This window comes from Branchiostoma belcheri, unplaced genomic scaffold (assembly GCF_001625305.1).
Source record: "Branchiostoma belcheri isolate BF01 breed outbred unplaced genomic scaffold, Haploidv18h27 scaffold151, whole genome shotgun sequence".
NCBI lineage: Eukaryota > Metazoa > Chordata > Leptocardii > Amphioxiformes > Branchiostomatidae > Branchiostoma > Branchiostoma belcheri.
In genome coordinates, this window is record NW_017802947.1 from 37,998 (window position 1) to 63,247 (window position 25,250).

The 25,250-nt window shown below is 41.1% G+C and overlaps 1 protein-coding gene across 48 annotated transcripts in view; it reads left to right on the forward strand.

Moving 5' to 3' along the window:
- The first annotated feature begins 4,544 nt into the window (after positions 1-4,544).
- Positions 4,545-25,250, forward strand: part of LOC109465484 (fibrillin-2-like) — a 206,866-nt gene continuing 186,160 nt past the window's right edge. For 42 of the 48 annotated variants that reach the window (XM_019762777.1, XM_019762776.1, XM_019762814.1 and 39 more), the window contains exons 1-18: positions 4,566-4,727; positions 4,928-5,007; positions 13,111-13,343; positions 14,236-14,392; positions 15,497-15,744; positions 16,029-16,166; positions 16,450-16,622; positions 16,945-17,207; positions 17,451-17,656; positions 17,922-18,087; positions 19,027-19,125; positions 19,547-19,723; positions 19,900-20,076; positions 20,252-20,428; positions 20,598-20,780; positions 21,744-21,926; positions 23,346-23,522; positions 23,706-23,888. In XM_019762777.1, coding sequence (XP_019618336.1) covers positions 4,941-5,007; positions 13,111-13,343; positions 14,236-14,392; positions 15,497-15,744; positions 16,029-16,166; positions 16,450-16,622; positions 16,945-17,207; positions 17,451-17,656; positions 17,922-18,087; positions 19,027-19,125; positions 19,547-19,723; positions 19,900-20,076; positions 20,252-20,428; positions 20,598-20,780; positions 21,744-21,926; positions 23,346-23,522; positions 23,706-23,888 — 3,007 coding nt within the window. In that variant the 5' untranslated portion in view covers positions 4,566-4,727; positions 4,928-4,940. Of the gene's footprint in view, positions 4,728-4,927; positions 5,008-13,110; positions 13,344-14,235; positions 14,393-15,496; positions 15,745-16,028; positions 16,167-16,449; positions 16,623-16,944; positions 17,208-17,450; positions 17,657-17,921; positions 18,088-19,026; positions 19,126-19,546; positions 19,724-19,899; positions 20,077-20,251; positions 20,429-20,597; positions 20,781-21,743; positions 21,927-23,345; positions 23,523-23,705; positions 23,889-25,250 lie in introns of all 48 variants that reach the window. The other 6 variants (XM_019762806.1, XM_019762791.1, XM_019762783.1 and 3 more) reach the window with 6 other exon arrangements.

The window sequence follows — 25,250 nt, forward strand, 5'->3', positions numbered from 1 at the left end:
ACCCACCCAAGAAGGGTACCCCATTTTAGGATGGAATGGTTTGATCCACTGGGTTGTATATTTAACAGAATTAATTCGACTTTTTTCACTCATTGGTCACCACACAGGGAAGGACCCCTACTCTTTTCGATAAGTGTGTCTCCCCAAACATGGGAGCTGCATTTTAACGTCCTATCCGAGTGACGTCTATAGACGTCCCTAACCGAAGCTAGGTATTCATTTCCACCGGGGTGCAGTGAGGTTAATGCCTTTCCCAAGGGCACAAGATCGGTACGTGACATGGCAGGATTCGAACTCGCGACCCCTTGGTTCTAATCCAAACATTCTGACAAATTTTCAACTTTAGCAATTTTTTCTGATCACACGTTCTGCTGAGGTATTTAATGGGAATCCGTAGGAACAGAACTATGTTTCGTTTTTATTAATAAGTATGTCCTTCAGACGTCAGTGCGACTAAATAGTATGTTGTCTCTTTTACTGAAATCAAACAAATGGAATTCCAAATTGGTGTATAATAAAACCACGTGTATGTAACATGCACATATCATCATCATGTACATAGGATGTACACCGAAGGGGAGGTATTTCAGACCCTTGGTGCAAAATCATTAATTTGCGATTTTCTCAAGACTGCAGGGCAAGTGCCAATGTGTGAGGACAGTTTTGAACGTATAGGGAAATGCTATACCGTCTCCCTGTATACAGAGTAAGATCCTGTATACAAATGATCTCTCTCTCTCTCTCCGGATGCCGGATGCAGCCCTGCACTGTGCCCAAAATATAAAATGGTAAACAAATAGTGCACCGGCGTTCTATCTTAACTCTATCTGCAGCAACCTTTGTCGAGTATTAATTCTACGTATCAAAGCCGAAACACCAGTGACAATTTCACATTATGATTTATTGTTTTAATCATATTATGGAAATCATGAATACCTCTGGCAGTCATCACAAGTGGAATCGTCTGCAATAAATCATTGTATATTTACACTTCTCCCATCCTCTCCCATAGCAGGTGTACGTATACAGATGTAACTCCATAGTGTAACGTACAATTACACCGGGTTTTTAGTCGAAGAGTGTGTAATATCATTATGTAGCTGGGGTACCATCAAAAGATGCACTGGCTCTGACAGTTACCTAACAAACTGAAAAGATTAAGTCTAGCTAAGAGGCTTGAGTTCAACATTACAAATGTGTATATTTACAGCTGCATAATTCACAGTAGGCACACATTGTAGAGGCTGTATGTTGACATGCATTGACACAAACGAAATACATCTAAGTGTGCAACTTATGTTAAATTCGTGTCGAGTGAGTCGTAAGGGACTCGAAATTGTTAATGCTGTCGCCATGCATCAATGAAAGATGACGGCATGACATCTCAATCACAACTTAAGGGGTACACTGGTGGTTACATTCTTCTTCTCTTTTCTTGGCGGAAAGATTTTATTTTCAGCGAATGTGCCAAATCCAGACCAAAAACATGCACGAGCCGGACTCGGTGCTCTCAAATGCCGGATGCTCCTCTGCACTGTGCAGAAAAATATAAAATAGTAAACAAATAGCACATTGGACATTCTATCTTAACTCTATCTGCAGCAAACCTTTGTCAAATATCAATTTTTATTTATCATAGCCGAAACACCAGTGACGATTTCACACCATAGTTCATTGTTTTAATCATATTATACAAATCATGAATACCTCTAACAGTCATCACAAGTAAAATCGTCTGCAATAAATCATTGTATATTTACACTTCTCTCATGCTCTACCATAGCAGGTGTACGTATACAGATGGAACTACATAGTGTTATATACAATTACAGCGGGTTTTTAGTCGAAGAGTGTGTGATATCATTATGTAGCTGGGGTACCATCAAAAGATGCACTGGCTCTGGCAGTTACCTAACAAACTGTGAAAAGATTGAGTCAAGCTAAGAGGCATGAGTTCAACATTACAAACATGTATATTTACAGCTGCATAATTCACAGTAGGCACACATTGTAGAAGCTGTATGTTGACATGCATTGACACAAACGAAATACATGTAAGTGTGCAACTTATGTTAAATTCGTATCGAGTGAGTCGTAAGGGACTCGAAATTGTTAATGATGTCGCCATGCATCAATGAAAGATGATGGCATGTCATCGCAATCACAACTTAAGGGGTACTCCGTTGGTTACATTCTTCGTCCTTTTTTGTTGTTGAAAGATTCTATTTGAAGCGAATGTGCCAAATCCAGACCAAAAACATGCACGAGCCGGACTCGGTGCTCTCAAATGCCGGATGCAGCCCTGCACTGTGCAGAAAAATATAAAATGGTAAACAATAGCGGATTGGACATTCTATCTTGACTCTATCTGCAGCAACCTTTGTCGAGTATTAATTTTATTTATCATAGCCGAAACATCAGCGAGGCTTTTACATCATGGTTTATTGTTTTAATCGTTTTAGACGAGACAAACCATGAATATCTACATGTATGATAGTAATCACAAGTAAAATCGTCTGCAATAAATCATTGTGTATTTACACTTCTCCTATGCTCTTCCATGGCAGTTGTACGTATACAAATGTAACTCCATAGTGTTATATACAATTACACCGGGCTTTTGGTTGAAGAGTGTGTAATATCATTATGTAGCTGGGGTACCATCAAAAGATGCACTGGCTCTGACAGTTACCTAACAAACTGAAAAGATTGAGTCTAGCGAAGAGGCATGAGTTCAACATTACAAATATGTATAGTAGGCACACATTATAGAAGCTGTATGTTGACATGCATTGACACAAACGAAATACATGTAAGTGTGCAACTTATGTTAAATTCGTATCGAGTGAGTCGTAAGGGACTCGAAATTGTTAATGATGTCGTCATGCATCAATGAAAGATGACGGCATGTCATCGCAATCACAACTTAAGGGGTACTCCGTTGGTTACATTCTTCGTCCGTTTTTTTTTTCGGCGGAAAGATTTTATTTTCAGCGAATGTGCCAAATCCAGACCAAAACATGCACGAGCCGGACTCAGTGCTCTCAAATGCCGGATGCTCCTCTGCACTGTGCAGAAAAATATAAAATAGTAAACAAATAGCACATTGGACATTCTATCTTAACTCTATCTGCAGCGACCTTTGTCGAGTATTAATTGTACGTATCATAGCCGAAACACCATTTCACAAGATCATGATTTATTGTTTTAATCATTTTAGACGAGACAAACCATGAACATATATAATAGTAATCACAAGTAAAATCGTCTGCAATAAATCATTGTGTATTTACACTTCTCCTATGCTCTTCCATGGCGGGTGTACGTATACAAATGGAACTCCATAGTGTAATATTAATATACAATTACACCGGGTTTTTAGTTGAAGAGTCTGCAATATAATCATTATGTAGCTGGGTACCATCAAAAGATGCACTGGCTCTGACAGTTACCTAACAAACTGAAAAGAAGTCTAGCGAAGAGGCATGAGTTCAACATTACAAATATGTAAATTTACAGCTGCATCATTCACAATAGGTGTGAGTGGGAATTATATATTAGGGGGTGTCTATATTAAACGACGGTGGCTATGCGTCTCTTTCCTTTATCAAAGCGATCTGCCTCAGGTTAAGTACCTTATGATAATCTGTACTAACATATCTGATACAATAAAGGAAAATCCAATGATTGGTATATTGTGTACACACGTGTCCATAATGTGCACACACACACAGTGTGTAGATGGTTAAATGATCGCCTCGGTAGAAAAAAAATCATCAATACGAAGAGCGCAGGTGTTTTTTAACAATAGCGTCTGCGAAACGTATGATTGGCGTCGTCTTGTCGTCTGTTATTGAGAACGAAGTTGTCCAAATAAACCCCAATCAATTATTCCAGACGTGTTGTTGATATTTCTTCATAAAAATAGACCAGAACTGTCAGTGATACCATCTATGAGCTGTTATATTGATGTCCCATTGTCGTCAATGAACACACACATGTTGGGAAAACACGCCAAAGTAATAACTTCAGCGCACACAGCTTTATTACCTGTTTATAGTTATTGATTCTAATAGCGGAGATGAAAGGGTCCCAGACCTTTTTCACTATTTACGGCACTATCCAAGATTAAAGAGAAGATATTGTGCCAAAATGTAAATACAGGGATCAAAGGCAATATAGTCGGTAGTATTATTGCACATATCAGGCACCGCCTTAGTTGATTTTGTTGCCTTTTACACAGTCAAATGTTAAATAACATCTACACCGCTGCTTCTTTTGTCATATTTTATAAGAAATCTAATCATCCGATACGAGGCAGCCACAAAGTAGTGATGATAAAAGGGAGGCAAATCAAAGACAAAATGTCACAAATGTATTACGTGGGTTGTTGTTTACTGACAACAGAGGAGAACGTGCGATGTTACAGACACCTGCGTAGACCAGTTAGGATATTGCCACAAGTTGGGGAAGTTACTGATTGGTAGAGAGGTGATCTTGTGATGCTCCAAGAATACGGACCAATGGGAGCAGCTCAAGTTTGAGGCGACAAAACGGTCCGTACCTGACACGCTGGCGTATTTCGACGTCGTCTCTCGACGACTTTAGAAGATCTTTTTCTTTGAACTGTGAGAAGAGAAGTTAGGGCGCCGCGGAGCTGACACTGGTTCAGAACGCTGCCCCAAAGTTTTTCTACTTTCACGACATTCTTGAAGACACGGTATACGGTAAGAAATGCGCTCACTCGCTCTGACGTGCAAAGTTTACATACATGTCACAAATATTATTGTAAGCCTGTCAAATATTACATTTTTATCTGGGCATAAAACAGTTATGTTAAGAATATTAGCACAAAGTTTATTATGGTTCAGTCTTTGCCAATTTGGCTCCGTCTGACCATTAACGGGTATTTTTTCTGCTCTTACAGGAACATCAGAAACATGAAGTGGACGGTGTTAGTCTCGGCTCTTCTGCTGTGCGTCTCGATCGGTGGGACAAATGCACAAGGTGAGTGTAGATTTTAATAATTTCTTTTTTTCTTATTCCAACATTTATCACGAGACATGGTGATGGCACCCTTATTTTTATGCCGCTACTAACTCTGAGGAGAAACGCATGAACGGACAATAGACATACTCATTTTCTCCCGAGTTAAGATCGGGGGCCCTTGGTTACGCCACATGACCCCCTCATGATTTTTCTGTGCAGCATGTGTTTTTTGACGACCCAAAGTTGCAACATACTTTTATACGGCCTTCATTTTGATAAGATAGTAGAAGTACTTCGATCAGACGAGAATCTCTTCTGACAAATTAAAGGAAGACATTTTGGTCACCATGTTCAGCGACAGACCCATCCTTTTGTGTAAAATCAAGAACTGAGTAATAAATCAGGTCGGTCAGCAGTGAATCCGAGCCTACCGGAGAGCCGTCCAAGAGTCCCCCAGTGATTGGCCAGGAAGCCTCCCAGGAGTCGCCCCGCCGCCAATGTATAGACTGTGATACCGCACAGAAATCGATCCGGTAGCGGCCCAGAAATCGGTCAGCGAGCCGCTCCAAAACTGTTCCCAGAAATCATGCAGGAAGCCGCCCAGGAATAAGGAAGGTGTTCATCCTGAGATCGGCCCAGAACTCAACTTCAACTCACCGCACAGCAATCGACCAGGGAGCCGCCTAGGAATCCATCCTGGCAGCGCTGAGGTATCGGCCGTGGCCAAACATAGGAATCGACCAGGGCGCCGCCCAGGTATTGACCGGGAGTCGCCCGAAAATTTCACATGGACTCACCCAGTAATCGTGCGGGAAGCCACCTAGGCACTGCCATGATCAGGGAGTCATCCGAAAATACATTAGGTTGGCCAGGAATTCACCCAGGAATTCTTCAGCGAGTCGGCTAGGAATTGTCCGGAGAGCTGCCATGGAGTCGGCCCCAGAGTTGCACAGGAATTAGCCAGGAACTGCGTAGGAATTGGCCAAGCAGCCACCATTGAATTGCGCAGTGTAAGCCGCAAAATGAGGATATGATCGTAGTCCCTAGTTATCCTTAAAAATCCATTTTCTCTTGAAACGTTTGGTCAAGTTTGGAGACTTTGGGGCTAGAAGGAAGAGGTAGGGCCTTAACTTTACTGCTGTGGTCAAGTTTTGTTTTCACCAGTTGAATAGGCGTAATGACAAGCCTGAGTGATTAGATCTGACCTGCCCAGGTCGACTAAGTAAGAAATTTAGGTGAAAGATAACTTTATGCTATATCTGGGACTGCTATATCTGCTATACCTGGGAGTTTCAACCGGTCACTGCCCTGGTTTCCTTCTTAATATATTTGGGAGGCACGCCCTTGTGACTTTCTGTTACAGACGAATTTTTGAGATTGAAATGTGGGAAGTACTTTTATGAGGCCTTGTTTCAATGTAGTTTAACTATAGCTTTCAAAGGCCTAACATAATGGTGGTATCTGATCAGTTTTAACAATGAATCGACCAGGAAGCCGATCAGGAATTGCTGACAGATTAGCGCTATAGCCGAGAAATCATACAGGGGGTCACCCAGGAGTCAGCCACGGATCCGTCCCGGAAACGGAGCCGGACAGGACTTTCACAGGAGGCCGCCATGCAGGGAATTGACTGAAGCCCAGCAATTCTGTCCGAGGGGACGCATGAAATTGGTCAGAGATTGTCCAGGGAGCTACCCAGTAGAGGGATGCGATTATCAAATACCGAATATCTTGATGTGAGCAACATACGAGGATTAGCTGACGTTGTTTCATTCAAACATGTTCCGCCGGGTCCTCGTTTTCACTGAAGGATTCAGCTTACTAGTACGTATATATGATGACAGTACTAACCAGCCCAGTACTTATTTAGCAACTTTCGTATTCAAAATGCACAATAATGACCCTGGATTTTGGTCAAAATTCAATTTGAAATTGCCTTGTTCTTTCAAGAGTACACTCCAACATGCAAATTTGCAACACCAACTCTCGATCCTAATGTAGAAAAAGCACGATTGGTATATGTTTGTGGAATATGTTGTGCTTATTGTTTTGAAAGCGAGGATGACGGAACTAGGAGTAATGTATGCAAAGTAACTCATTTCCACAAACCTTATTTACGTACTTTAGAAGTCTGGAACTGTCACAGATAACAGAAGAAGAATTTTCTGGCACGGCAATTGTACATGGTGCACTATATGGTAATAAATATGGAACAAAGTACAAAAAAGAGGTATAGAAGAAAACTTAACAATTTAATTACTAAAGGAATAAGGGCTAGCAATATGTCTTTGATGTTGGATTCGAGTGGGACTAATCATGACTTTCGGTATTTTTTCTAATAACACAGCAATCTTTTAATTGATTGGTAATTGAGAATGTATTTCACATGATCAATCGAGTCAAGGACAACAGTAAATACAGTTTTCTATGCATCATGAAGAAGAGAGTCCTCAGGTAAGTTTATCAAACGGTGCCAGTATTTAATGAGCTATAGATTTAGCAGATATCATAAATGGGGAAAGTGCCTAACTATTCTCGCACGCAGATGTCGTTAGATGGGTTTGAATGGACTCCAAGTAGAAATTTTTAAAAATACGTGCATGTATGTAGAATGTTGGTCTGTCTAAAGGAAGGCGTATATTATCATATGGTATACCTGCCAGAATTAACCAATGCAGTTCCTTTTCTCAAATGTTCAGACAATTAATGTCAGAGTACCATTTTAATGTATCTCAGAGTACCATTTTCATGTATCAGAGCCGTTGATCAGCATGACCAATCCAGCTAGCTTGTGATGTTTGAGAAATGCATGGATACTATATCAGCGAGATTGGCGCAAAGACTGCATTAATACACTGCCCAATCAAAATTACTCAAACCCCTCGTTGTGAAATTATTCTTGTTGCACATGTTCATAGAAATTCAAGTAACTCAGCTTGTAGAGCAAAATTCGGGGTGTGCCCATCAGACATAAGTTAAGCACTAGCTACGTGGTTTGTTATGCTTTCTTTTTTAAAAGGTACATTCGCAGAGTAGGATTGTTTGAGGAGAGGGTATACAGGTAGCTTCAGTGAGGGCAAAATGTTTTCGCTCCGTAATGCGGATGCGAGAGGCGCAGCATAACATCACACTGTTGGTGGGCAGGAGTGCCTAGTTGCTGACAAACAGCCGATGCATGTGTGAAGCAGGGTTCGTAGATCTGTGACAGGTTTTCCAAAGCATAGGCTGCATATCACGGCTAAATAGCATGCATGCTCAGAACAAAAACGAAATGAGAAAAACAAAACAGCCCTGGCACAACTTATAGAGAAATGTTATGCATTTAGAAACACAAGCACACCATCCCGAGCAATAAACAATAATGATAGCTTTATAGACAACTAACTAAGAATAATAGAACATCTTTGATTAACTTGAAAGTGTATGTCATGATAATCAGCACAAGACACAGCTAACGAGTAAAATCAGTACTTCAGAAAGCATTGTGGATTTTGGCTCTTGTTTACATAAAAACATAAAGAGATGGCAGTAGTGCCTCGAGCCGGATACGTACCTTCACATGAAGCCATGCATGCTGGATTCTAATGTTGTCTCTTCTTGAGACATTCAGGGTTTCCCACAGACATCTCATTTCAAAAGCCAATAGGAGTCGTTCATCACTTTTTTTTCAATATCCAAGTCTCACAAGCATGAGTGGCTATTGGGAGAATAAGGGCATGCAGCAGACGGGTTTCTTAGTTTTCTACGTTTCGTCATATTAGTTCTCACAGCTGCCAGCCGTCTGTTAGTCGCCTGTGGTGCTTCTGTTTTCATTCTCTGCTGCTTTCCGTCAACCTTATTTACGTACTTTCTAAGTCGTTATAACTGTCACAGATAACAGAAAACTTGTCTTGCACGGCAATTGTACATGGTGCATTATATGGTAACAAATATGGAACAAAGTACAAAAAAGAGGTATAGAAGAAAACATAGTGTCTTAATTACTAAAACAATAAGGGCTAGCAATATGTTTTGATATAGTGCTACAATCGAGTGGGACTAATCATGAGTTTCGGTATTTTTTCAAGTAACACAGCAGTCGATTAATTGATTGGTAATTGAGAATTCCTTAACATGATTAATCGAGTCAATGACATCAATAAATACAGTTTTCTATGCATCGTGAAGAAGAGAGTCCTCAGGTAAGTTTATCAAACGGTGCCAGTATTTAATGAGCTTAATTCTATAGATTTAGCAGATATCATTAATGGGGAAAGTGCCTACCTGTAACTCTTCTCGCACGCAGTCATTAGATGATTTTGAATGGACTGCAAGTAGAAGTTTTTGATAACGCGTGTCACCTATGGTGAATGTTGGTCTGTCTAAAGGAAGGCGTATATTATCATATGGTATACCTTCCAGAAATAACCAATGCAGTTCCTTTTCTCAAATGTTCAGAAAATTCATGCCAGAGTACTATTTTGTTGTATCAGAGCCATTGATCAGCATGACCAATCCAGCTAGCTTGTGATGGTTTATTTTATTTATCTATTTATTTCATTTTCACCCACCTGGGTAGCCCAACTCAGCTTTGACAAGTTGATTTTCAGTGGGGCCCAGTTTACAGAAATAATAAAACATAAGTTAATACTTAAACAGCTGGTTGAGAAATGCATATATACTATATCAACGAGAGGGGCAAAGACTACATGAAGACACTGCATAATTGAAGTACTCAAACCCTTCGTTGTAAAAATGTTCTTGTCATACATATGAATTCGAGTTACTCAGAAGAACTCGGGGTGTATCAGGAATAGGCATATCAATCCGTATCACGGTTAATGACTAGTTACTATTCTACACACACTTTGCAATAGACTGTCCCTGATCGAACGCGTCACCCCCCCCCCTTGCTATTTGGGACACCTACGTGAAAATCATTGCGGGAAGGTCCGCCGCCAGAACGTCGGTTATGTTTTCTTTTCTTTTTAAATTCTTAGAGTAGAATTATCTGAGGAGATGGTAGAGGTAGCTTCGGTGAGGGCAAAATGTTTTCGCTCAGTGCGATGCAGCGAGAGGTACCACATAACATCACACTGTTGGTGGGCAGGAGTGCCTAGTTGCTGACAAACAGTCGATGCATGCGTGAAGCAGGGTTCGTAGATCTGTGACAGGTTTTCCATAGCATAGGGCAGGCTGCATATCACGGCTAAATAGCATGCATGCTCAGGACTAAAACGAAATGAGAAAAACAGCTCTATCACTCATGGCGGAAGGCACAACTTATAGAGAAATGTTATGCATTTAGAAACATATGCACACAAATGTGGACAATAAACAATAATGATATATATATAACTTTATAAACAACTACAAGAATAATAAAACATATTTGATTACCTGGAAAGGAAATCCAATTTGATGAGCACAGGTCACAGCTAACGAGTAAAAGCAGTATTTCAGAAAGCATTGTGGATTTTGGCTCTTGTGTACATAAAAACATAATGAGAGATGGTAGGGGTGTAGCGAACCGGATACGTACCGTCAAATGAAGCCATGCAGCTCTAAACAGCAAATGTTGTTACCTCCATGAAAAATGGAGGTATTGTTTTTGGCCTGTCTCTCTCTCTCTCTCTCTCTCTCTCTCTCTGTTTAAGCACATTTTTAGTCAGCATAACTTCATAACGCCTTTATGGATTGTGATGATATTTGGTATGCTGATAAGTCTTAGGAAGACGAAGGTCTCGGTCAAATATGGGCCTCCTGGTGGATGACCTTGGTACTGCAGCAGAACTTCCGGTTTTTGTATCTTTTGTCCTGAACATGCTATGGTCTTTATTTTTTTGGTGACAGATAGCTTATCTTGTCAGGAAAAATTGGTGTAAGTTTGGTCCCCCTAGCAGCTTGTTCTGGAACTGCAGGTTCGTTTCTGGTGAAAACTTTCAAAGCCAATAAGTCCAGATTGGAACAACGTACTTTCATCATCTTTGGTATGTAGGTACCTGAGAGAGAGATTTGTACATAATTAAATGCAAATTATGCAAATGAGGACTTAATTTGCATAATTAATGAGGAAATTCTATAATTACAGTGTTTTACATAATGGTACTGCTATACATGTAATCTATTTAATCTGTGGCAGGCGGAAATCAGATTATGCAAATGATGACCTGATTTGCATAATTGATGTGAAAATTTTGTGTATCGCCATGTAGTGTATGCGACTCCTTATTGGTGAATGATGGGAATTTTATACCTCGTGACATGTGTAAGTTACTTAAACGTTAGCACCACTATGCATATATTATGTTAATGTAGAGGTTATTTGCATAATTAATGAGGACATGTTGAAATGAAGTATGACAAAGCAAGCCCATATTTCATGGAGGTATGAGATCTCAGAACTCTTGTTTGTAGTGTATCGCCAACTCCCAGACAGTAGTATTTGGACCATCGCACACCGGGGCATGCCCATACTCCAAGGTGAATGATGACTGTTTTGGTTGTGGAGTCTTTTTGATGTTCTTCATTTTGTCAATCGCCGCCTTGATAGTGCTGTTCCTGTGCATTTTAGCAGAACTCCCCTGGAAGGCACGTCCTAGATCCACATCTCTGAATATGGAATCGGCGAACCTGAGCGAAGTGAGAAAAGTCGTGTTAAGTGCCTTTCCCAAGGGCACAAGATCGGTGGCATGTCAGGACTCGAAACCGAGACCTCTTGGTTTCGAGTCGAGCACTCTGCCGCTACGCCACACGACCCCACGCCATTTTTAATTGCTTCATCATTACACTTGGCGTCATTTTTGGACTTATACTGCAGCTGTTCCGTAGTATCACTACAACCTGGTGTTTCTAGACCTTCTAAAATTCGAGGGATGGTGCGCTTTGGCATAGTTGGTTTTTCGTCAACATCATGCTGATGTACTGGCGTGTATTTGCTCTTGTGTCGGAAAACTGTTTACAGTGTCCCTGAAGCACTGGGCGCCATCTTTAGAAATTGACCTTGACCTTTGTGTTGATGTTGCCCATCTCTGTATATACCTTATCAACCCACCATTTTGTGCACTCGCCTAGAGCTATCAGACCTTTTATTATTTCTCTGATCTTCGGAAGTGAACATACAGAAGTCCTTTACCTGTTTCCGTGTGGTAGGCAGGTTAGAGAGACTTGTTGTTCCCGGCGTGGTTTTCCAGGTGATGGCTGTTCCTTTCTTGGATTCAAAGTCTTCGTCGAGGCATTCCTTGTGGTACTGAATCCATCTCTCCAAATTGTTTGAGCGCAGTTAAACGCCGCCCATTCGGGTCTTCTCCTTATCTTCGTAATCAAAAGTAAGAGACTCGTCCACCGGGAGCTTGTTCAAGTTGTTGTTATAGGACTTGGTTGTCGGCGTCTTGGACGCGTTGTCGGCGTTTTCTTCGAATCACCCATTTTCTCGAAATTAGGCCACACAAACTTGATTTTATGGATGACATCCTCTGAAGACCCCTAAACTAGTGAGCGCGGGCGAATAAAAAAATCTGGCCAAAAATAAAAATGTTACTAAACCACAGCAATACAAAGCTGGTATTGTGAAGTTGCGGCAGTACTGTATACATAGCGACGTATACGACAAGCCGGCACATGCTGGCTTTTTGCGGAATTTGTGAATCGGCACTGTACGTATGTACTACTAGTAACTTCTTGAGTCGTGAAGCTTCGACAGCCTGGGTGCCATCCTCCAGAGTTACAACCGGCTCCGTATTGCCATTATAGCCTCGGAGGACGTGATATATTTTTTTTAGAACAGGCGAAAATCAATGCGCGCGCGGAAGTCATCCAGAAAATTAAGACGATGTGGCCTTATATCAGAATTTAAAGATCCAAAACCTTCTGAAATTACTTCAAGTATGTATTCCTAATATGATATATTCGATACTCTCAAAATACTCTTAAAATAACTTCTTGCGGCACAAAGTCTTCAAAATATGATTAGCGTCGGAGAGCTACCGTAGCGTGACCGCACTCTTCCGCCATCTTTAAACATGTATATATAAATGTATATAATTTTTAAAATAGTTAACGTTTCCGGTTCCTGTTACTTAGATGCATTTTAAAGATTCAAAACGCAATTCTCAAAGAATAATTAAACTCTTTGACCTGCAGTTTGCGGAGAGGGGACAGGCTTGTTCGACAACCCTTGTCCAGCAAACAGCGTGTTCACAATTGGCACAACCTGCTGCCCTGCGACCTGCCAGGATCTATCCGCCCCGAATTCGTGTACTCTAGGCGTTACGGACGGCTGCCAGTGTGATGGTACCCGCGTCTGGAGTAAGAACAACTGTGTTGAACAACCCGATTGCGGATGTATCGATCCTGACACCGGTACATATTATGAGGTCAGTTTATTGTATTTTTGTAGTGTCATTCTTTTGTGCTACGTTAGTCTACTATATGTCTATCTTGTTGATCTGCTTCATTATATTTCGTGACTCCTACGGGATTAGTAATATTACCACACCCACGTCTGAAAAGTTTGGAACAGTCATCAGTTATTGTATAGCATTTCTGTCATTCAGCCTAGCCAATGTCCTCCAAGCACCGACGTTTATCTGATCTCCAAGCAGATGTTACCGTTTGAATGTCTGTGTATAGCAGGGACCGGTTTTGTTTCAGACTTTAATGCAAGAGAATAACCGTCGATGGGGTTGATAGATCGCCATGATGTTTGGTGTGTAGATAGATTAAGTGATGAAGTAGAAAATTAGGTACAAATCATGTGGATCAGAGGCTAATTGTATAATTAAGGAGTAACATTTGTAAATCCGTCGCATTAGATGATAGGACCCTCAAACATATGACGATAGAACTGAGATAGAAATGAGCATTGATAAATATTAATTATGCAAATGAGGATCTGATTTGCATAATTGGTAATATAATACTATAATTTTGTAATGATAAATGATGATTATTTCATTCTTGCGGCAACTGGAAGGTAAGTACAGTTGAAAAGTTGAACATTATTAGATATAAACCTGCATCAGGGCCTTATTTATGGTGAGGAGGAAATGCTAAAATAGGCTTCTTTCCTAAGATAAGACTTTTATACCTTGAACAACTTGCTTTTGTTCGGGCCTATGTCTTCGCATCTAGAAATCAAAATGCAATTGTCTGAAATTCGGCATGTCGATAGTGAACTAGGGTACCAAACTTTAGCGCACATCGCAAACACCACGATTTCTTCGTGAAGGTTTGTGTCATAGGAACTATTGTTTTTGGACACTTTAGCTCAATGAAGTATGGACAACACCAGATATGCAAGAATGCGAATGCACTACAGGAGGGATCATCATTTGCAACCCAGTTGACTGTGATGGAGATGGAGGTTACACCTGGGAGTTTGTGGATGGAGCTTATGGATGCGACTGCACAGGCGACTGCTGTGGTGAGAGATAGTTTTACTACTTTGTAGTCGGTTTTAATGAATTATTGTACATTTGTGCCACACTTGGCTAAGTACAGGTCACAACAAAACAAGATACAGGTATAAAAAGAAACTAAGTACCGTTATATAAATTCAACTTCTCCTCGCTTTTCAGTTATGGTAAATATAAACGGACAGATATGTTTTTCGATTGATGGTTTGTCTAATTGCATTAGAAACATAAATTTTCTACAGTACTTTTAAAAGCGTATGAAATAGGGGAATAGGTTTTGCACAAACCTTTAAAGTTCATTTCTCTCTTTACTATGCAGTTTTAATTTGTATTACATGTTTTTTTTAATCACTGTGGTATCTGTATTATGGTATCTTACATATACATAGAGAGATTGTAAAAGATATGCTTCCCTTTCAGTTTCATGAGTGAAAAATTGACGCATTTCCAGTTTCCTTAGTGAAAAATTGACGCATTTCCAGTTTCCTTAGTGAAAATTTGATCCATTTTCCAGTTTCCTTAGTGAAAAATGGACGCATTTCCAGTTTCCTTAGTGAAAAATTGACGCATTTCCAGTTTCATTAGTGAAAAATTGACGCATTTACAGTTTCCTTAGTGAAAAATTGACGCATTTCCAGTTTCCTTAGTGAAAAATGGACGCATTTCCAGTTTCATTAGTGAAAAATGGACGCATTTACAGTTTCCTTAGTGAAAAATTGACGCATTTCCAGTTTCCTTAGTGAAAAATGGACGCATTACCAGTTTCCTTAGTGAAAAATTGACGCATTTCCAGCTTCCTTAGTGAAAAATTGACGCATTTCCAGTTTTATTAGTGAAAAATGGACGCATTTCCAGCTTCCTTAGTGAAAAATTGACGCATTTCCAGTTTCATTAGTGAAAAATGGACGCATTTTCAATTTCCTTGACGTTACTAAAAATTGACGTTACTAAAAATTGACGTTACTGATGGTTTTTTTTTACTGGTAAACCAAATTATGTTGCTAGCACTGCTGCTTCTCCATACTTCACAGGTATGAATTCATCTTTGTACCAGGCTTTTCTACGAGTACAATGCCTTTGTCCTTCTTACAAGACATTCTTTGATATTCCAGATAGAACAATCTGCAAAGCATCCGGAGACCCACACACCCTTACTCCTGACGTGGGTCGCCATGATTACCAAGGATGTGGCTTGTACACGTTCGCCAAGGACTGCACAGGCAACACCTTCAACGTCGAAACAAAACACGTCCCCTTAGACGAGAATCCAGATGTTACTGCTATCCGTGCAGTGTACGTGACAGTAACCATTGGCGTGAATACGTTTATAATTTGTCTTCTTGAAGAAAAAGTTGTACTGGTGAGTGAGTGTTTTGTTGGTCCAAGAGAAGATTGTGATAGCAATTTGTTGAAAAAAACGAAACACCTTTGTTCAAGCTGATCAAGTGAATAATTCGGGGGACATCAAAGTTGTACTAAGTTTAGCTCGGTCTTCACACTGAATCTCTATGACAAATGCATCACTGCTAATGTTTTAACAGATTTTGTAACGTAGGATGAACTAAGATTTTGTCTTAACATCGTAGTCAGTTTTACTGTGTTTTTTTGTCTCTGAATAACTGACTACATTCTTCTTTAAACAAGGTCGATGGAGTTCGCTATGCGCTTCCTGTCAGCCTAGCAAATGGCGACATCGAGATCCATCTGACCGGAAGGTTCGTCCGACTAGAGCTGGTGGACTTGTGCGTGGTGGTTTACTACGATGGGGTACATTATGTTAAGGTGAGCACACTCCAGACAATTATGACTATTCTTCATTTTGACATGTTGCGCATTTATAATGATTCTATATTCCGATACGGTGTGTACTGCCAGCTTCAGTCTGTGATTCTCTGCTTTGTGAGTTATACTTATTCTCCTTTGTGATATAACGTTAGTGCTATGCGATGTCTGATTGAAAGGACTGTCGTCTTACATGACGTGTATAAATTCACCGAAACAAGAGTCAAGATCCTAAGAAGCATCTTAGGAAAGAAATTATAATGCATATATAACACTGTTACAGATGGAGATTCCAAGGAACTACGAGGGTCATCTGTGTGGATTGTGCGGTAACTTCAACGGCGATGCGACCGATGACTTGATGCTGCCGGATGGGAGCCAAGCCGCCAACGAGAACCAGTTCGGAAACAGCTGGCAGACCCAGCCCGGAGTAGCGCAAGGAACGTGGGACTTAACGTAAGTGTGATGTCCATCAGGAGATTTATCAACATTAACACGTCCGTAAATGTGTAGATTTACCTGGCATTTACCAGGCATGTTAACTACGGGAATCTGTGGTGCGTTGGCATTACCAGATTATGTTTTTGGTTTTGCCCAGCTTTTAGAGTGACTGTTGGCTGAGTGTATGTCAAAAGCATAACTCAAGAAGCTGTGAATGGATTTTTGATTATCTGAGAGAGGACCAATATTGACGAAAGAAAAAAGTTCCAAAATATAATCACTACTCTTTTTAAACGTGTTTCCATGCTTGCAACTTGACATTTTCTGTCCACCACAGTTGTGGTGACCTTCCTACAGGTGAACCCCCGGCCCCTGGACCGTGTGACCCGATGTACACAGACCAGTGTGACGTGCTGTTGGATGCGAACGGTCCGTTTGCTGCTTGCCATGCCGCTGTGGATCCTACGCCTTACTATGACGACTGCGTCTCCGACGCTTGTGCAAAGGACAATTACCTTTGCCCGACCTTAGAGACATATTATGACTGCTGCATGGAAGCAGGCGTGTCTCCCTTTGTTTGGCGGTCGGACAACCTCTGCCGTAAGTTCCGTTCTCAGACTCAATCTTCGGTTGTTACAGAGTATGTGTTTCAGCAGTTTTCCCAGATCTACCCAGCAGAGACTACACGAGCAACATACCAGGCGAAAACTGGGCCGTAGATTATGAACGGCTGAATGAGTGATTTATAGATGACGACAAAATTGTATTTCCTACTGTAGATGTAGTCCTGTTTTCACAACTTGAACAATCTATCAACTGTAATGAACTCTTTGTTTTCGATAGAAATGGATTGTCCAGCAAACAGCGTCTACTCTTCATGCATGAGCGCCTGCCCTGCGACGTGCGTGAACCCCGACGCCCCAGACAACTGTGACGAACCTTGTGTGGAAGGCTGCGAGTGCGTTGACGGCTACATACTAAGTGACCGGGACTGCGTAGTCGATAGTTCGGGCTGTGGTTGCACAGACATTTATGACAACTACCATCCGGTATGCAATTTTATCGCGAATGCACAAGTGTACAAATGTACTGTATGCCACCGCTCTGATCATGTTAGCCATTATGTACATGTTAGGAGTGCCTGTTTCAACCAAAACCCCACCCAACTCTTAATACGTAGAGGAACATAACATGAATTTGTGTGACAATGCACAATTATGTGGACAAGGAAGTAATATAAAGTGTGGGCACACTGTCCATCTACTGATAATCGTAATGTATCGTCTTCATTTCATTATTTTTCTTATTCTATAGCTCGGAGAGCCATGGGGAACAGAAGACGGACAACAATGCGAATGCGTGCTGTTCTTTACGTTTCTGTTCGCCGATTGTCAACCAGTGACATGTCAAGAAGCCGATGGTTACTACTGGACGCTCGTGGATGGTGTATATGGATGCCACTGCGTTGTACCCTGTTGTGGTGAGACATAGTTTTACGATAATTCATTTCTTTAAGATGTTTTCTTCTTTGGGAGTAGCCTAATAATGTATGTTATGTGTTCAATTGCCAGGAATTCCATAAGGAGTTTCTGTAATGTGGCTGTGAACACCATAACGCGAGGAGCTCCCTCCAAGCAGATGTAGATCACTTCTCGGTCTTGTAGCGAAGATCAAGCTAAGTGTAGTCACAGGTGTAGTGCCTTTAGGTAGACAAGCGTATGGGCTAGTTTTGATTGCTTTTCTGGCTCTGTGAGTTGTATTTGTTTGTTTGTTTCGCATAACCGGTAAACCGCTTTTAGGCGTAACAAACCAGTTTTGTACATGTGCGTACATGTACAAGCTGCGTAAGACCGGACTGTAAGGTTTTGAACCACTCACACCGGGAAGAGCCCTACTCTTTTCGATAAGTGCGGTGGGTTCTTTAACGTGCATGAGTTGTGGCTCTCCCAAACACGGGACCTCCATTTAACGTCCTATCCGAGGGACGTCCCTAACCGAAGCTAGGTACTCATTTCCACCTGAGTGAAGTGAGGAAAGTCGTGTTAAGTGCCTTTCTCAAGGGCACAAGATCGGTGACATGGGCAGGGTTCGAACCCGCGACCTCTGGGGTGTGAGCCGAACGCTACCGACTGCGCCACACGACCCCACATCTCGCGTTACCTCGGGTTATGTTTATCCACAAATTAGAGCTACTACCCAGCACCATTACATAGGGCTAACCTGATAGTGTATTTTCACAGCACCTTTCCTAGTCTCCAAGCAAATATATATATAGAACTTGAGTTTTTCTTGTAAGAAGGGAAGATGAATATTGTTGACGTGTTGAGCGAATGATTGAAAATACAAGATAAACAAAACACCGTCAGCATGGCAATACCCTTTCATTGCCAAGTTATTAAAAGTATTTCCATTTTGATAGGTGTGACCTGCGAAAATGGCGGAACTTGCGTGAACGGTGCCGACGACAGCTATACCTGTGACTGTGCTCCTGGCTATGAAGGAGATCACTGTGAAACACGTGAGCCTTCTACTATAAATGAAAAGTAACTTGTTTGATAGATGTTCCATTGTGTATTATTGGGAAAAGATAGACAGCCGGAACCGCTGATCGCTCTTACTGATGGGATTGCAGAACCTCAATACTAAAAGCAAATAAGTTTGCTCTACGGATAAAAGTAGCCATGATTTGACATTGCGATTCTCAATACTGTCCTAACTCTGTCAAACTATCCTATTTTAGCTTTAAGAAAAATCCAGAAGAAAAAAAGGATGTGACATTATGTAACCGGTATACCATCAAACGTGCTGCTAGTGATATATGTACATCAATGCGTGCCGCATTCTTTATCAGTATTGAGATGTTCTCTAGTTCATTACAGAATTTTTCCATCGTGTCTACATCTTACTTCATGATAACGAACGTGTTTGTATCTTTTTAGCCAAGCAATGCCCAACTCCGATGGCCCCAGGAAATGGAGCTATGAGTCCTGTCGGACCGTACGAGTACCAGGATGAGGTCACGTTCAGCTGTGACGAGGGATACGAACTGGTCGGAGTCTCTAGTGTGACGTGTCTGGCGGACCAAACATGGAGTGCCCCTACTCCAACTTGCCAACGTAAGTGACTAGGTTTCAAAACAAGGTTTTGCCTTTGACTGCAAAATTATCTCTTTCAACTCTTTCATGAATAATAATGATGTAATAAACGAGTGACTTGTTTTATTTATTTATCTATCAAGATTTACCACATATTGTATTCTGGACATCCTCCTTACAATGTTTCTTGGTTTTAGCGTTGCCATGCGCAACTCTGATGCCCCCAGTAAATGGAGCTCTGAGCCCTGACGGACCGTACGTTTACCTGGACGTGGTCACGTTCACCTGTGACCTGGGATATACACTCAACGGAGCCCCTAGTGTGACGTGTCTGTCGGACCAAACATGGAGTGATGTTGTTCCAACTTGCGAACGTAAGTACCTAGGTTTTAAAACAAGAAATAACACATAAATACCTCAATTAATTATTTCAATTGATGAACAATAATAGTAGGGCAATAAACTGGAAATGTGTTTTATCTATGTATAGATATTTACCATATATTGTATTCTGGACATCCTCCTTACAATGTTTCCTGGGGGTTTTAGCGAACTATTGCCCAGATGTGATGCCCCCAGTAAACGGGGATCGGAGTCCTGCCGGACCTTACCTTTACCCAAACGTGATCACGTTCTCCTGTGACCCGGGATACGAACTGAACGGACCCTCTAGTGTGATGTGTGAGCCGGACGGAACATGGAGTGCTGCGATTCCAACATGCGAACGTAAGTACCTAGGTTTTAAAAGAAGATTTTGCCTTTGAAAACGATACACAATTATCCCAATCAAATAATAATAGTAATAAACTAGTAACAACTAACATGTTTTATCTATTTTCGAAGTCACCACATATTGTATTCAGGCCATCCTCCTTACAATGTTTCTTGGTTTTAGGGGTGCAATGCCCATATCGGATGGCCCCAGAAAATGGAGCTCAGAGTTCTGAAGGACCGTACTATTACGGGGACGTGGTCACGTACAGCTGTGATGAGGGATACGAACTGGCCCCGGGCGGAGCCTCTAGTGTAACGTGTCAGGCGGACGAAACTTGGAGTGCTGATGTTCCAACTTGCCAACGTAAGTGACTATGCTTGAAAACAAGGTTTTGCCTTTGAAAACGATACAAAATTTATCTCAAAGAAGAGCTCAAATACCTCATACCTTCATCATGTATGAGTTTGGGCTGTCAGAAATGTGCCGCTGTATATACTTTAAATTTTAGTTTGCTGGTTTGTGAACCAAAGGATGTTAGTGGCACCATACAAGCGAGCCTTTGGTCGCCTGAACTACCTAGATACTAGAATAGCCGGTGCCGACAAAATTGAATCGTCATGGTACCATCTAACGTTACAAACATCAGATTCTGTCCCCTCCCGGTGGCACTGACCATCTGTTTCCACTACCTCAAATACCTTTACCCTCCTCGCTTACATTTGAAGCTACATGTCAATCCTATAAGTGCTGCTGCAATACCTTAGAAAGCCACTAGAATGCCCCAAATCAAACTTAACCTTCCCTTTCCACACTCATGCTACTTACAAAAAAACTGTATAAAAACATCCACAACAAAAAAAGTTATCCCGTCTTGTCACATTCCATCATAAAATGACCACAGAAGCTCAAAAAAGCAGTTATTTTGCTGAAAACCACACCAGATACCTATTGCCCAAACATCTATGTCCGACTCAAAATTCAAGACCATAGCATGTCGACAGCACGAGATATCATACCCATGTACCCCACTTCAGTACCTTCCAAACCGTTAGTGTACCCAAAATTGACCTTGAACTTTATTTTCCGAACTTCATCCTACCTACAAAATATTATAAAGATACATACATCACACCCCAATTTATAACCGATTACGAAATCAGCAACCCCTACCACGTGTGGTGTACCTAAACTTATAACCTTCTGACGAAGGTAATAACTCCTTCGTAAACAATAACGAAATAAACGAGTAACATTTTTCATCTATTTATCTAGATTTACCACATATTGTTTTTTGGACGTCCTCCTTACAATGTTTCTCGGTTTTAGGGGTGCAATGCCCATATCGGATGGCCCCAGAAAATGGAGCTCAGAGTTCTGAAGGACCGTACTTTTTCGGGGACGAGGTCACGTACAGCTGTGATCTGGGATACGAACTGGCCCCCGGCGGAGCCTCTAGTGTAACGTGTCAGGCGGACGAAACTTGGAGTGCTGATGTTCCAACTTGCCAACGTAAGTGACTATGCTTGAAAACAAGAGTTCCACGATCTCATACCTTCGCCAAATGACGTTAAACCTTCCGGTTGACGAATTATACTATTTTAATCATTGATTTCGCAAATAAGAGCCCCATTTGCATGGGTTACATCAGTTGATCATATTCTCCACCCAACGACAGCCTTATCTTAATAAAAAACGTCATAATTTGAATAAATTATCTTTATTGATGTTGACCATCACTTAACTTCCAAATGCAGCAAGTATGAAATTCCCAGCAATTACAACTATGAAGTCATAGAAATTTGTCGTTAATTATGCAAATAAGGTCTTCATTTACATAATCTACATCCTCATATGTTTTTCTCATTCTCAAGTACATGTCACAAGTGTTCCATGGTCCTATTATCGAACAAAGCAGATTTTTAGAATGTAGCCATTAATTATGCAAATTAGCTCCTGATTTTCATAATTGTCATCTGATTATGCCAAGCATCACTTCCGCTATCTACATGCCAAAAATGACTACAATCCGTCAACCGGTTTTTGAGTTATCTCCTTCGAAAATGTTTCAACAAATGCTCCTGCAGTTCCAGAACAAGCTGTTAGGGGCCCAAACTCATGTCACTTCTTCCCTACCCCAAGAGCTATCTACCAACCAAAATTCGTGACCCTAGCATGTCCAGATCGCGAGATATCAAAACCGGAAGTTCTGCTGCAGTACCAACAAAAGCCGCCAGGGGGCCCGAAATCTAATCATTCCCAGATCTTATCAAGACCTACCTACATACCAAGTTTCATGACAATGCATATTAAGCTTCTTGAGTTATACTGTTCACAAACGGACAAACGGACAGACGGACAAACAGACAGACGGACAAACGCTACTGAAAAGTTAACATAACCTTCTTGGCGAAGGTAACAAGAGCTCAAATACCTCATACCTTCATCATGAATGAGTTTGGGCTGTCAGAAATGTGCCGCTGTATATACTTTGAATTTTATTTTGCTGGTTTTTGAACCGAAGGATGTTAGTGGCACCATACAAGCGAGCCTTTGGTCGCTTGAAATACCTAGGGAGTAGAATAGCCGGTGCCGACAAAATTGAATCGTCATGGTGCCATCTAACGTTACAAACATCTGTCTCCCCCCCACCCCCAAGCTGTGACCATCCGTTTCCTCCACCTCAAATACCTTTACCCTAGCATACATTTGAAGCTACATGATACATACATCACAACCCAAGTTATAACCGATTAGAAAATCAGCAACCCCTATGTATGGTGTACCTAAACTTATAACCTTCTGACGAAGGTAATAACTCTTTCGTAAATAGTAATGATGTAATAAACGAGTAACATGTTTTATCTATTTATCGAGATTTCCCACATATTGTATTCTGGACATCCACCTTACAATGTTTCTTGGTTTTAGGGGTGGAATGCCCATATCGGATGGCCCCAGTAAATGGAGCTCAGAGTTCTGAAGGACCGTACTATTCCGGGGACCAGGTCACGTACACCTGTGATGAGGGATACGAACTGGATGGATCCACTAGTGCGACGTGTCAGGCGGACACAATGTGGAGTGATGATGTTCCAACTTGTCAACGTAAGTACCTAGGTTCTAAAACAAGATTGTCCCTTTAAAAATGATGCAAAAATTAGAGATGTTAAATCAACTCTTTAAAAAATAATAATGAGGCAATAAACGAGTAACATGTTTTATCTATTTATCGAGATTTACCACATATTGTATTCTGGACATCCTCCTTACAACGTTTCTTGGTTTTAGGCGTGCAATGCCCATATCGGATGGCCCCAGAAAATGGAGCTCAGAGTTCTGAAGGACCGTACTATTACGAGGACGAGGTCACGTACAGCTGTGATCAGGGATACGAACTGGCCCCGGGCGGAGCCTCTAGTGCAACGTGTCAGGCGGACGAAACTTGGAGTGCTGATGTTCCAACTTGCCAACGTAAGTGACTATGCTTTAAAAGAAGGTTTTGCATTTGAAAAGGATATATCGATGCAAAAATGATCTCAAAGAAGAGCTCAAATTCCTCATACCTTCATCATGTATGAGTTTGGGCTGTCAGAAATATGCCGCTGTATATAGTTTGACATTTATTTTGCTGGTGATTTGTGAACCAAAGGATGTGAGTGGCACCATACAAACGAGCCTGAACTACCTAGGGACTAGAATAGCCGGTGCCGACAAAATTGAATCTTCATGGTGCCATCTAACGTTACAAACATCTGCCCCCCCCCCCGTGGCACTGACCATCTGTTTCCACTACCTCAAATACCTTTACCCTCCTAACTTACATTTGAAGCTACATGTCAATCCTATAAGTGCTGCTGAAATACCTTAGAAAGCCACTAGAATGCCCCAATTCAAACTTAACCTTCCCTTTCCACACTCATGCTACCTACAAAAAACTGTAAAAAAACATCCACAACTAGAGTTCCACGATCTCATACCTTCGCCAAATGATGTTAGCCTTTATGAATAAGAAATATACTAATCACCCTGATTATGCAAATAGGATCCTCAATTGCATGAATTATATCAGTCTGTTGATCATATTCTCCACCAAAAGACAGTCTTATCTTAACAAAGAATGCCATTTTCTCATAAATTATACAAATGTGGTCCTTATTTGAATAAGTTATGTTATTTATGTTCACCTTCACTTAACTTTCAAACACCCCAAGTATGAAATTCCAGGCAGTTACCACTACGCAATTATAACATTTTCTCAGTAATTATGCAAATTAAGTCTTCATTTGCATAATCAACATTTGCCTGTGTTTCTCTCGTTCTTAATAACATATGTTACAAGCTTGAACTTCCTATCATGGAATGCAGCTGATTTATAGAATTTCCTCATTAATTATGCAAATTACATCAATATTTGCATAATTGTAATATCATTATGTCAAGCATCACTTAAGCTACCTACATACCAAAAATCACGATGATCCATCAATCGGTTCTTGAGTTATCCTCTTTTAAACATTTGTCCTTTAAACCCCCCTGCAGTTCTAGAGCAAGCCGCTAGGGGGCCTAAACTCACGTCACTTCTTCCCCAGCACAAGAGCTACCTACCATCTAAATTTCGTCACCCTACCATGTCTGGATCTGGAGATATCAAAACCGGAAGTTCAGCTGCAGTACCATAACAAGCCGCTAGGGGGTCCAAAATCTAATCATTTTGAGGTCTCATCAAGACCTACCCATCTACCAAGTATCAAGACAATCCATCAAGGCCTTCTCAAGTTATCGTGTTGACAGACAGACAGACAGACACACACACACACACACACATACACGACC